Source organism: Rhea pennata, chromosome 7 (genome assembly GCF_028389875.1).
Source record: "Rhea pennata isolate bPtePen1 chromosome 7, bPtePen1.pri, whole genome shotgun sequence".
In the NCBI taxonomy this organism is placed as follows: domain Eukaryota; kingdom Metazoa; phylum Chordata; class Aves; order Rheiformes; family Rheidae; genus Rhea; species Rhea pennata.
The window spans coordinates 15,210,834-15,224,992 of NC_084669.1; the positions used below are offsets into that span (position 1 = coordinate 15,210,834).

The 14,159-nt window shown below is 40.7% G+C and overlaps 1 protein-coding gene across 4 annotated transcripts in view; it reads left to right on the top strand.

Annotated features, from left to right (window-relative positions):
• Window positions 1-14,159, top strand: part of BTRC (beta-transducin repeat containing E3 ubiquitin protein ligase) — a 118,608-nt gene that overhangs the window by 56,834 nt on the left and 47,615 nt on the right. For all 4 annotated transcript variants that reach the window (XM_062579653.1, XM_062579651.1, XM_062579650.1 and 1 more), the window contains one exon: window positions 3,916-4,005. In XM_062579653.1, coding sequence (XP_062435637.1) covers window positions 3,916-4,005 — 90 coding nt within the window. The remainder of the gene's footprint in view (window positions 1-3,915; window positions 4,006-14,159) is intronic.

Here is a 14,159-nt window from a genome sequence, read left to right on the forward strand (position 1 = left end):
TATTCTTTGCACAAAGTGAATGCATTCTTCAGTGAAAATGTGCAAATAATAATGGAAGAACTTTGTAACTTTACGAATGCAGTAATGGACATTGAACTGCTGAGCACTGCTTTTAATTTTCTTTTTTTCTGTGGCTTTTTTGAGAAACAAAGAGTTACTGAAGGACTTAGTGGTTGTCTGGTAATTTAGCAGTTGCATAGATCTTTATGCAGTAAAATTACTGCACAAAAGTTGATCCTTACGCTACAAGCATGTTCTTGTCCCCGTTCTGTGAGTGAAAATACTAGGAAGGAGAGATTTAAGTATTGTTATCCAAGGGCAGAGAGGCAGTAAGAACACAGGAATGCCCAAGTGGGTCAGATCCATAGTCTGTGAGACCAGTGCGCTGTGAGCGACGGTGTCAGTGGGAGATGCTGTCTAGGGAGAGCAAACAAGTCTGGTTACTTTCTGTGGTCCATTCCCTTCCTTCTTCTGCAGCTTCCACAGCTGCTCTACTGGGGTGTCAAGGGGATATCCCTGCCAACTACTCCACAGACCTGCTGTCTGTGAATTTGTTTAATCCCTGTAGCTGCTTGCTGATGTTGTTTCCCTCCGTACTATCCCGTGGCAGCAAGCTCCAGAAGTTCGCTGCTGCCTATGTGAAGAAGAGGTTTCTTTCCTCTGTGTAAACTTATGCTCAACTGGTTTTATCAAGTGTCTCTAGTTCCAGCGTTGTGGGATTTGGTGAACAAATTGTTTTGTTATGCTGGAAATAGTTACTGCTGTTCATGCTAAAATGTACTATCTTCCGTGTGAATGAAAATAATAAAAGTTAAGCAGTACATTGGAATAGTTTTGTAGCTGTATTTTGACATGTACTCACCTTTTGTGTAGCAGTGTAGTGAGTTTCCTTGCTTCTCAGAAAGTTTTAGATTTTTTAGATTTAGCATTTATTACTTTGTATTTCATACTTGGACGGTCAGCTCTTTCCCATTTGCTCATGTGAGAGGAAGTCTGTTGTAAACCTGGCTTTCAAAAAGCTTTTTTGTTTGTGCCTACCTGTCTTGAGGGGGAAAAGCACAAGTCTGGTTCGTGGCTGTGCCTCAGGCTTCCGTGTGTGTAAGTTCCTTTCAGTACAAGTTTTTGTGACTGAGCTTTCCATACGTAAAGTGGAGTTAGTATTAGCTTTCTGCAAGTCAGGGCCTCTCTTCAAATATACAATGTGTAGTAGGTAAGTTGTATAGAAATCTTGGTACTGGAATTTTAGGAATGAAACGGCCAATGAAAGATCATATATTTATGATGAAACAGATGGGTTAAATCTACACAAATGTAAATAGTGAATAAAAAATCTTGCCAACTATTCATAGCTTTTCACCTTCCGAATCTAGGTTGGTTTTGACTAATGTGATGCTTATAAAATAACGCGCTATTGTCTGAACATTAGTGCAAAGCAGATGGTGTCAACTTTCTGTCCACCAGTTGAGCCACTCCATCTAAGCCACAATTTATAATAGTTTATGCTATTCTGATCTCTATTCTGAGGAGAAAGTGCTATGCATACCAGAGTGATGGTTTTATGGTGTTGGCAAATATTTGCAAGAGGCTAAGTTGAGTCCATCAGACTTCTGTTTGCTTGTGGACTAATCCCAGTTTGAATCTAAACCTCCTCTGCTGAAAGATGCTCTCTGTTCATCTGCACGGTGCTTTGAAAGAATTCATGTGTTTGAATTTTTCAGTTTCTCCTTCTGGATCCAGAGTCAGAAATTGCTAGCTGGCAGCTAGTCGCAGCAGATATCAATGTTATGTCTTGTAAGGAGATCTGCTGGAGCCAGGATATTCCGCATTCCTGTCTGTCACTGGTTCTTTTCTGGTTAGAGAGCTCACTGAGAAGTAAAATGTAAAGTGATAAAGCAGTGAAGAAAATAGGGATTTTGTGCTCCTTTTTTTGTTTGTTTCTTGATGAAGTTCAGAAAGAAATATAAATGGAAAAGGCTGTGAATTCCTGAACTGCCACAAGAGTGTCCGTACAGTATCAGCCCAGTACGGATCCACCTCAACCATTATTCTGATTTTCCATGGTGGACAGTAATGAGTATTTAACGAGGACTGTAAGAACTTGGGTGAACAGTGAGTGATGCTTCCCCTGGTTCAAATCACCTAGCTCCCAGTCCGTTAGAGCTTACCGTCCTCCTGAGCCTGCAGACTGGGTTAGGACCACTGGGGATGTGGATCTGTCTTCTATTGTCTAGCCTAAACCTCTTTTAATCTGTTTGAAAGGTTTTGCCTTTTTGACACCCTTGGCAATGTGTTCCTCTGATGTTTTGAGTGTTGCTACTGGCTGCACCTTGCACATAGTGTCAGGCCTGGGGCAGGGGGAGGAAAAGGAGAGATCATTTGTTTGGTTGGCGCTTGGCACAGAGAACAGTGCAGGAGGCAACATGGCTCAGATGATTTAAATCTTGCTCTACTCCAAAGCTAGGAGTCCTCATCAGTCAGTGTTGTTTGCAAGTTTTTTTTTTATCTGTTATAAGTTTTGGGATTGAATTAATTTAGAATCAAACTAACAGAAATCCAAAGCATGCCCTGAAAGAAGGATCTTGAAAGATTGTCAGTGAATATTATGGAGAGAGAACAGACAGCATTTCATTACAAATCTGTGTGTGTTCATCACTTATGGTGATCTTAAAAACATCGTGAATGTTCATATGTTTGCTTTAGTTTTCCTGGAAATGTATTTTTGGCAAATACTCAGTTTTGTTCTGTTTCAACACACTTCTTAGCTTCTTCACATGCTTCTTTGCATGCTTCACATCTTCTATGCAATCCACTTGCTACTTTTCCAATGAAGCAACTTTGTGCTTTCTTTTGGGCTCCATTTTTGCTTGGGAGCAGTTTTCTGTGAGCAGCCACAGACCAGTCCTTTACAGGAGTGTTCCCAAGAAATTGGACTGGCAGCTGGTGCACAGAGATTACTGACTGCCACGCTGGTATTTTTCCCTTGTATTCTTTTGTCCACCTGTCTCTTGGTCAGTACCTAGGCTGCAAGTTCTTTGGGGCAGTGAATATTGTCTTCTGTTAGCACAAGGCCTCTCATGGTAGGGTTTTAGTCCAAGCTGGAGCTCTTAGGTGCTACTATTCTACTACTAGTAGTAGTAAAACGTGAGCTTAATCAAGTAGTAATTAACAAGATATTGAAAGCAAGGAGGTGGAAGGCTTCCATTAGAAATTCCTAAGTTCTCTGTGCATCTTAGTTTAAATACCAATTGAACTAAAGTATAACTTCAAGCACGCTTAACTAAGTATTGTTTATATGCTGACCCCAAAAAAGGAGGTGCTGTGAGAAACAAATTTTGCAAAGGCTCATTTGCAGTCCTGGTTGAGGGTCTACAGTGCAGGTTCTCATGAATCAAAGAGCAGACATTTTACTTTGAAAGAACAAGCTTCCCAAATTTAGGAGAATGAACTGTAACAGGTGAGATCAGGCATGCATTTGTTCACATCAGATTGTAACCTTTGTACTGTCCCTGTATATTTTAACCTGATAAAGAAACAAGATTTTTATTAACATTTGATAACTAGCATGTAGAAATCTCTAAGCTTTAGTTATTTAGCTGTTCAGTCTTCCACAAAATGCTGATGTCAGATTTTTTTTCTCTTTAAAAGGAAGAGAGGAGAAAAACCTTTCCAATCTTTGCATCTCAGAAGTATAAAAAGGCACATAGCTACTCAGAGGAAATGCATGCCTTCAGCATAGATTCTGGATATAGACTGGCTTGTGTGGGTTCAAAACTTTCACACCTCAGGAAAAAGGAAATGGTTCAGAAATGGAGTAGCATGACTTCATAGACTTGTTGCAGGTTTTCGTGCCAAAAATGGGGTGACTAAAATAAAATTTGTGTTCTTCTATTCATAACCTTTTTAATCTTTCTACAGACCTACAACAGCTGTGCCAGACTGTGCTTAAACCAGGAAACAGTATGTCTAGGAAGCACTGCTGTGAAGACTGAAAATTGTGTGGCCAAAGTAAGTAACAGAATGGCTTTGTTTTTGAGTGTTGTCTTTTTTTTTTTTTTTTTTTTTTTTAACATTTTGTTACTATTAAGCAAAGAAAAACTCTTGTTGAAGTTGCACTTAGGAAAAATATTCAAACAGCAAATATTTTAGATTTTTTTTGTTCTTCCCTGTAGAGTTTTCAGAGCTTGCAAACTACTATTTTCCTCCTTCGGAAGTAATTATAAGTCCTGAGTTGTGGAGATTGAAAGTTCATTCTGCTATGCAAGTAATAGGCTTTTCCAATGGGATGACCTGTTCTTGCCATATAATTAGCTGTAGCAACCTTAAATGGTAAATGTCCAGATATATTCTAAAACTACTGTATGAGAACTCACTGTATCATGATTCCTGTTCTTAGCTGCTGAGGGGATACGCTGAAGGGATTGTAAAGAAAGGCTTTTAAATTAAAATAAAGTGAATGCTGTGTGTAGGAGAAGGGAAGGAGGGAGATACGACAGTGGGAACTGCAATAAAATGGATGTATTAACCCCTAAGAGAAATGTGAATGGGAGAAGTGAGGTGCCAGTAACCACTTTCTTTTCTTAAAACTCAGCGTAACTAGAATAAAATAACATACGTGCATAGTTAGTTGTGAATGGAAAACATTCCAACCATGATGCAATATGTATAAAAAGGCTGGGGCAAAGGATGCGTTTAGCCTTGCATCAGCTTCGTATTTCCACTGAAGGGAAGTTTAGAATGGGCATGCAGGACAGCTCAGTGCATGCAGCCATCTGTTACCGAAACCAGCTGGCATTTTGTTGCTCCTCTGTCACCACAACCAGACCACTATAAAGCCTGTTCTCTTTCATTTATTTATTCTCTGGATCTTCCTGAAGTTCCCTTTTTCTCATACTTTTGAATGGTTGTTAAATGTGCCTTGTCCCTTCATGGCCCACTTCTGTGTACTTTTAAAATAATTTCCAAGGATAAATCTTTGCTGTGATTTTGCTGGTGAAATTTGGAAGTCTTGTCACTTTTATTTTCTGTCGGGGAATTGGCCAGCATAAAAGTTTTTCGTGGTGCTTGCAGGTGGCCTTGTGCTTGTAAACTGCACTTGGCATGCAGAGTTACCTTCTAAGGGAGAGGCACTTCTGAGAGAAGCTACCAATCTTGGTGCAAAGTGCTGATATTTAATCTTAGCACCTGCATTCCCAGCTCCAGACTGTTGGTGTTGCACGTTGCTTCATAAGGCCCCTTATGATACAAGTAGGTAAACCCTTTAAGCAAGTCACCAGAAGAGCTCTTACTGAAATATATGGGCACAGGGCGTTATTATCACGACATGAAGCAGCTCCCAGCAAGCTCCAGTGAACCCATTCAACCCCACCTGCTTCGTAGCATCTTCTTTGACCTGATCGTCTTACTAAGGGGCAAGGTTATGCAAGAACTACAGCTGCTAATTAAAGCGATGTCTCTTTTACTTGAAGTAATATCCCTTTAAATTGGTAATCTCCCAGACTGAAAACTCCCCTAAAACCTGTTTTTGGTGGAATTGTGCAAGCGGTGTGGAGAAGGATGGAGGCAGGTCTGACAAGACTCATTTCATATGATTTAGGATGAATTTGAACTGTGGCCCTAGAGTTGGAAAAGTGTGTGTTTTTAAGTATTGTTTCATATATATCGTCCTGTAATACATATTTAAAAAAATATGCTTTTCTGGGGATATATTTCTCCCAGTACTAGCTTGTGTTGCTGTTATACTCCTTTCCTTTGCCTTTCCAGCTACAAAACAAAGTGAAATAGGTTCTAAGAAAGCTTATGTCTTTCAAATTCCAGAAGTGTTGTAGCATTTATAACTCCAGTTAGCTAGATACAGATGGCTTAGTGATGGCATAGGCAAATGGCACAACTGTTAAATATACCCTAGGTGAAAGGCTTAAGTGGGATTTAAGGAGTTCAGAGGCCTTCTCTTAGCCTTCTGCACATGGTGAGTTTTATCCTGTGTGATTGATGTGTCTTACAGCCTTAGACATTAAAATGTTTTGTCAAGAGAGTGAATGCTGGAAAGGATAAGTGTGGCTTTCTTTATCTGCAGCACTTTTCCAAAAGTATTGTAGGATATTCTTTTTTCTTTTTTTTAAATGGCCGAGAAAGATGAAAAGGATTACTTTGGAAATCACACATGGAAATCAAAATTTATCTTTCCTGGTTCTGCAGCGCAGTATGAACCCTGGCTGGGAATCACAGTCAGCATTATCACAAACTGGTCAGAGTGTCAGTTAGTCTGCAAGAGAGAATGTTTTTTCTGAAAACAGAATTCCTGATTCTGCACCTACTTGCAAGAAAGAAAATCGTGCACAACTATATTAATGCCATTTGCTGATCATGTGCGTGATGTTTCTCAAGTTTGTTCAAAGAATGACATGCAGTTTCCCTTGAGGCCTCACATATCAATACTGAGATATCTTTTTACAGACTAAACCACTGTTCATCCATCAAGCTTTCTTGTGGATGAGTGCTTCTATACAGACCTTCAGCTGTAACTTACCTACCTAATAACTGACATTCTTTCTAAAACAGAGGAAAAAGAAAGAGCTTAAAATAAATATCTACGTATTTTCAGATAGGGAATGTGGCATAGGGCTGCTGTCTTCTGGCCACTCAGGAAAGCCTGTGTGTGTTAGGAAACCTTGCCTGCCCAGTCTTTTATTTGATGTCACGCTTTCTGTCTGCAGCCAGGTGCTCAGTGGCTTTTGCAAGCCTATGGATTAACTAGTTTTATTCAGACATTTAAAAATAAAAACAGAATGTCAAGTTTTAATGAATCTCTGTATGCTGTTCTTAGCTCCCCTTTTCTGGTATTTATTTGTCCTCTGAAACTCTGTTGTATAGAACTTGGACATATTTAGGTACAACCAATTAAATAAGGAGCAGTAGCAGTTGTTTCAAGCGTGCATATATTTTGATGGAAGGGGAGGGATTATATATTTTCGCACACGTCACCTGTGTGATTGGTGGTGTCAGTTCTCTTTCATCCTCAGCAGTCTTTCCATTGATCTTTGGGTATTTTTTCACCGATTACCTTTGAGTGTTTAACAAGCGTAATGTATGCTCAGCCTAATGTTTTTAAAAAGGAAGTGCATTTTCTATTTTTTTACACACACACACACACACACGCATGTATAAAATGCTCCTGTTTGTGCCTTTGCAGGTCACAGAGAGAGGGTTTCTTTCGTGGTGCTACTGGTGTGCAGCCACAAGTGGATGGCTTTCTCAGGAACTGGTGCGATGTGCTTAAATAAGGTAGAAATGTAGCATGAACCTGAGCTCCAAGGACAGGGTGTTTGGTTTTAATGAGGCTTATTGAAATCTGGCCAAATGAGCATCTGTTCCTATTGTTTGTTCCATATTTTGTATGCCAGTATCTTCAGGCCAGATAATGGTGTTGGTGTGTGCTTCATTCTCAATTAGAGAGGGGCATAGTTAAAAATCCCCTGGCATCTGGTATGTCACTAGGACTCTTGTGGTGCTCCTTGGTGTGCAAACAAGTTTGTCTCCCGTTCTGTGTCCAGGGCCATTTTGGTTCTATGGTGACCTTCACACTTTTTGTCTGCCGTTCAGTGAGGGATGCTCTAAAGTGTCGCCAATCTCCTTGGCTGAATCTTCACTTGGATGGATTATATATATTCCTGATTTCAAAGAGTAGTCTTTTCACCCTTGGATAAGATGGGCTATATTAGGCTTGATTTTTGCTGTTAAGCTGGAATCTGTTAGGTTTTGTGCTTCCCTGGATCATAGAAATGTCCTCTTAATTCAAAGTGCTCTTTTCTTTTACAGAAGGAGGCTAGGCTAGCTGACCTCACAAATTTCTACAGACAGTTTCTGTATACATTAGATAAATCTTTATTTTTTAGTAACTCCTGCAGTCCATTCCAGTTTGTCTGTATCTGCCATACAAAGAAGTGTTCTCAATTCCATTTTGCATGTGAAATCCTTCCCTGTGTGTGCCAGGGATAGGCAACCTGCAGCAGTCCTGCCAAAGGCAGCATGAAGACGTGTTGTAGACGGCATACAGCGAGCCCAAGCTTCTGCCGATTTCTGAACTCAGAAATTGGGAGGAAGAAAAATACAGTGCAGCACAGCACCCTTGAAAGATCAGACTTCTGTTGCAGGCCATTCTTTCCTGCCCACGTATGATTGCTGTTTCTCTTTTTTGAAGTCCTGGCAAACCCACTGCCCTGCATTTGCACTCCCTAAACATGCTGTTGTGATAGGAAAACTTACTTAACAAAGCCACATACTATTTTCTTGTTTTTTAATCAAGTATTCATCTCAGAAGGAATTCTCAGAGTCTTTATATGAAGCACGTTGTGTCTTCCAGGGAATCTTCTTCGATTGCTGCTCATCATATTTTTAAATTTGTATACTGTAGCAGTTATACTATTGAGCTAGGAAAGGGTTCATACCCTTTCTGTTTCCTGTTATTTTATTCTCTGTGGCCATGATGGCTCTTCCTGCTCACCTTTAAAAGGGAGCTGAATGACATCATCCATGCAGAAATGCTGTGAAATTTAACTGTGTGATGCTTTTGAGATCCTTGCTAAAAAGTCCTGCTTAAGCACACAGTAATATTGTGCCTGCTCAGCATGCTGTTTGTAGCATACAGGGGGACAGAGCTATGTTCTGCTTGGTTCTGGAAACACATGACAAGGCTTGGCACTTCAAGCACGCTCTAAGAAATTTTCTTTCAAGGATGCATGGTATTATTAAGCTATATCTGTACTTTCTGCATTCAAGGATAATTCAACTAAAGCAGGGAGTGGTAGAAGTTGTTAGTAATTGAAATCTCCCTTCCTTTGTGAGTTCTTTCTGCATGACTACTCCTTCAGCATTTTTAGAATAAAAATAGTTTGCATAGTAATCACATATCAAGCTTAGAATTTTTATATGAATTCAAAGGAGAAAACACAAGTACTCTTTAAAAAGCAAACATTTAGGGTTCCATGCTGAATGTTCCAGTTGGCAGTAGGACAAATTGAGCTGAAGAGTGTCCCTCTTGTGCTCTCAAGTCCTTTTATGTCACAGATTGATGGCTTCTCTTTCGTGAGACTGTCCCTGCATTTACTTTGCATGAACATCACAACCAGCTCAGAGTTCTGCTGTGATATACCACTGAGTTGGTGTATCTTGAACTAACACACAGCTTTCCACTGCTTTCAAGTCTCTCCAGTGCTTTGAGATTGGAATTAGAGCAATTTAATCCTAGAGGAATATTATTCAAGTAACTGCATTCTATTTGCTGATATTCCTTCCACTGTTTAAATTAGAAAGTATATTCCTCCATATCTTAATTTTTAGTATTGAGCTTCTGTGTAATGACGGAGATGAGGTGTGAGCTGACATGCTTCCAGTTCCTGAAAGTCTCATAGTATTTCATTTTGAATGTTGGATATGCATTTCTCTGGGACCCCAGTTACCGGGAAATTATTTGGATGGAAAGGAATTGCAAACTAAGTAAATGTCTCCTCAACCATTGGCTAAGGGAGATTTAAGCATGTCACTTTACCATTCTGTTCTGGGTATTCTCTGTAAAATGAGGGTAATGCGAATGGCTTATATTACAGGGACATTGCTGAGGATTAGTTAATGTTCGTAAGATGCTTTGGAGCTATGAATGCAGCACAGAATTCTCAATATTTAGACAACTCAAACTGAAGACAGAATCAGAGTTTTATATAAAGCTTTGACCTAATAGTGATCTTCCTTCTGTAGCAATATGTCTGTTTTTAACCTTAATTGTGAATTTCATTTTTATTTATTTATTTTTTAGGTCAAGACAATCTTTATGCTTTAGCTCCCCCCCCACCCGTCTCTAGTAATCTCTTTGCAAATAACTGAAGAAGAAATGTGATATTCCTGCTCCCCCCATCCCACCCCACCATACACATTCTCCAGATTTTGATAGACTTGTTTTATTTATTTCCAAAATTATATCCGCAGGAAACAAGCTGTTTAAATTCAGATTATGCTGAAGCAAAATGGTCCTGGTATGAGAAGCAACATGCTGTTTTATGAGCGCAGAGTCCCTTTTCTCATAACTGATTGATAGTAAATATTTTCCTGAAGAATTATTGCCAACCATGAACAGTGCAACTGTTTCACTTTTTTTTCCGTGCTACTTGCTGTACCAGCCATTGTCTGTAATTAAGATCTACAATTCACAATGCAGACGTTTGCACTTCCTCTGGGTCTGAGCTATTTATAAGGCATTTCAGCTGTTCAGAGTTTCTTTTGAGTGTTAAACTACATGTAAACAGGCTTCTTTAGTCTTTGGTTATACAAACACTGTGAAGTAGTTGTTTTTTCTGCTTCTCTTACGCCCAACATCATTTTGTATGTTGGTGAAGCCACAAATTAAAAAAGAATTACACTTACTTTTTTAAGTGTAAAAGAAATGTTGAAGAAATATTAATTTAATCCTTAGCTCTCATAAATTGCTTTATAGCTGAGGGTCCCTAAGAGTATTCCAGAGATGAATTCTTAAAGCTCTGCAATAAGGATGGTCATGTGGGGAAATGAGTAGATCTCTCTGCTCTCATACCTCAGTCTTGATGTGAAAAATGCTTCCAGAGCTCAGTCAGCTGGGTGGAGATGCTTTTACTTTTTGGAGCACCAGCTTTGGGATGTCGAGAAACCAAATTGCGTGACCTGCAAAGCCTTGAGTTCAGTAAACCTTGGAGAGGCTCCCACAGAGATCTTGGAAACTCCCTCAGGTTTGACTGAACATCAGGAAAAACTTTTGAATGAGGACAGTCAAGTGGAACAAGTTGGACTTGCGACCTCCTGACGTCCCTTCCAGCCTGAATCAACTTGTGATCCTGTCAGTGTACAGATAATGAAAATACAATGGAAACCTTTTGAGAATAAGGACTTGGCCTGGAACCCTTAATCAAAATTCCCCTGTACGTGTATGGCAGAGTAGTGTCACGTGCTGTAATTCCACCCCGGTGTGTTTGCTGTGTTTTGGTGATAGTATGCATAAAGGATTGCAGTCCTGAGGTCTTCATTCAAGGCACTGGCACATTAAACTCCTAGGGATTGTTCAGCAGGGTAAGAGTTATGAAACTGGGCTTGCACTTTTAAAGTACTCTGCGATCTGTCATGATGGAAATGTAAAACAGTTTATAATATAAATCATTGATGGTTTTAATGATAAACAGTGTATAAGAAGTATCGCCTCCAAAGTGGTTGCCTGCAGTGGCAGCACCCCCAGAGATGACAGAGTATGTAAATGCCATCGTCATGGCATTGGCTAGAGATGTTTTCAATATTTTTCAAATGCAAGAATCAGAAGGAGAAGTTATTTGAAAAATATGACAAATTCTTGCATTAAAGCTTCTGGCGTGAAATCCTGGAATAATAGTTTCATCCTGTCGCCCACTGCAGGGATGCCATTGGCGTGGCCAAGAGTCACATTTCAGAAGGCAAAATGAGTTCTGGGTTCAGACTAGCAAGGGAGCTGGTAAAAATGAGCCCAGTTTTGTAGAGCGATCTGGATTAATACAGGGAAGCGGGCTGGAGAAGGGAAGTAGGATGAAGCAAGTTCATCGTCAGGCATGTACTGCAGCATTGCCCACTGATGCATGCCGGATCACCAGCACGCAGAGATCACATGGCTCCTCCAAAAGTCAAACGATCAATTCGCCTCGTTTTGGCTCTGTACTTAATGCACAAACAGTGCGATCTGCAGGGCTGTAATTGCATTGTTAGGGCCAAGGAACAAGCCTGTGCCTTTTCAGCAGACAGCTGGCAGGGAAAGAGGCATGTTGTTAGGAAAGAGAGAGGCAAGGCAAATAAAATTACTGCTAACGCTCAGAGATCGGCAGGAGTCCTACTTGCCTAATCTTACCGGTGGGAGCAAGCGGCTGTTGTAATCCAATTATAGCAGCATAAGCAATTTGTTAGACACTCCGCATAATGTAACAATTTCCCAATAAACTCTGACTTGTAATAACGTCGGCAAGAGCCCACATAAATCTGCCCGAATGGTGGGGGCTGGAGTGTTCGGCTGGGGGCTTGTAATTTGTGCCATCAGCACGTTTTGTGGAGTGTGGTGTGGTGCAGTCTTTCAGTGCAGGAATTTTAAGGAGAAAAGCATGGCACGCCCCTCCAAGAGAAAACCATCAGCGAGGGTCAAAAGAAATAGCAGACAAAGCTGGGAGGTGGCTTTTCTAGGAGGAAGGAAAAATCGACCCCAATTTGCAAAAGTGTAGCTGATGAAGATTTAAAAATATTGAAAAAGCGGTAATGAAAATTAGTGTGTTTTAAATTGCAGCAGGGGGGGGAAGGGGAACTAGAATTACATCTGTTTTGGAGGGGGAGGGAGAAGAATACACTTCCTTATGTTTAATTCGTTTAAATATTAAAAAAGGAGCTCAAGTGTTGAAAGGTATGCTCCGTGCTGTACAGGCTACAGAAGCCACAGATCTTGTCCCAAGCAATTCATAATCTACAAAGGGAAAAATTAAACCTTTTCTGGTAGCCAGTTACTCTCCCGTTGTCTTTCTTGCAGCTCCTAGCTGGCTTCATGCATATTGGCACAGCGTCCTGATGATGTGCCTGAGAGATAAAACGTAGGTGTAGAACGTTCACTTTGAGCGTACCCCGGTGAATTTAACTTTTTTGGCACAATGATGAATGTCCCCTCTGGTTCATGCAGATCTACACAAAGAACTAATCTAATTTAGATATTATTTAAAAGTAAAATCAGTCTGCTGTGCTCTGCCTGTCACTCTTGGAGCACATTGCGAGTTACAGCATTGTAGACACCAGATTAGGGTTTATGTATAGCAAGATTTAAGATATCATATTTCTGTTAATCCCTCTATTTAGCATTTCCCTCTGCTAAGATGCAGATAGGCAGCAGCCAAAAAAATGCAGGTCCTTTTATATACGGCATAGAGACTTCCAGTGGTCTGGGATTTTAAATTGAGTCCTTAGGACTGCTCTAGTGTAAAAATGCCTGACTTCATACCGCTAACAATACTTTATTCATTTCCTAGCCAGGGAATCCTCCCAGGATTCAGTGTGGAATGACATTTCTGCTCTGACTCGTTCCCAAGGCGCAGCAGCACAATGCTTTCTCGTAGGGGAAAAAATAGTGCCCAGCTGCATGAAAACAGTTTCTCACAGCGTTTGAAACTCCTGCTCTCCATGCCCGGGTTTTGATGCTGGGCTACGTAAGCTCTTTCGCTTAGCAAAAAAGAAAAAAAAAAAGAAAAAAGAAAAAAAAACCCAAACCACATCATTGACCTTGGACGTACAGCCTGCATAATTACGGCCGTAACATGTTTGTCTTTACGGCAGCACGGCACTTGGCATGATTTTAGGATGTGTTTATGTATTCACCTGCAGTCTTAGCAATGAGCTGGGTTTTATTTAAACTGTAAAATAATAGCCGAGATGTGCAGGCAGGCTTCTGTGTGGGTAATTCTGCATATTTTGCCATTCTTTATGTGCCTCCATTGTTCTTCATCTCCATGGCACGCTGGCGTATCACGGTGACAGGCTGAGACAGCGAGCGTTGCCAAAAGTATTCTAATAAAAATTTTCTTTCAACAGAAATACGTACAAATAAAAGCACGTTTAAGCGGGGCAGGTATTACCTTAGTTTACGGAAGCCGCGTCAATAAGCTGCAGCGCTGCTAATAAAGCCGCTCGGCGTCGGGGTTTAACTAATGGCTGATTTTCGTGGCTTTGACAGTGAGCTGTGTGCGTTATTTTCTCCTGATATTGTAAAAATAATGAGAGCAAATTAGAGCAATCAGTTTACCCGGATAGCTCCTGATTGGAGGTGATGGGCAATATGGCAGCGGGTAATCCATCTTCGGGCTCCTGTCACATTAACTTCAGCAGCGTGGAAAAGATCAGGCGGAGGGAGCGGGAATCCTGCCCAATCAGAAAGGCCAAATTAATGAGAAGAGCATTGTTCTGTGATCAACCTTTTAATTAGCGGGCGCGGAGACGGAGGGAGCGCCGAAGCTGGCAGCGCAGCTGCACGGTGCCGGGCATGTTTTCTGCGAGGGGGAGGAAAAAACACGGGTTTTAAATTACCCCTTCTGTGCTCCCTGTACGCCGGCACTGTGTCTTCATTCGAAACCCCTTAAAAGATCTTAATAAAC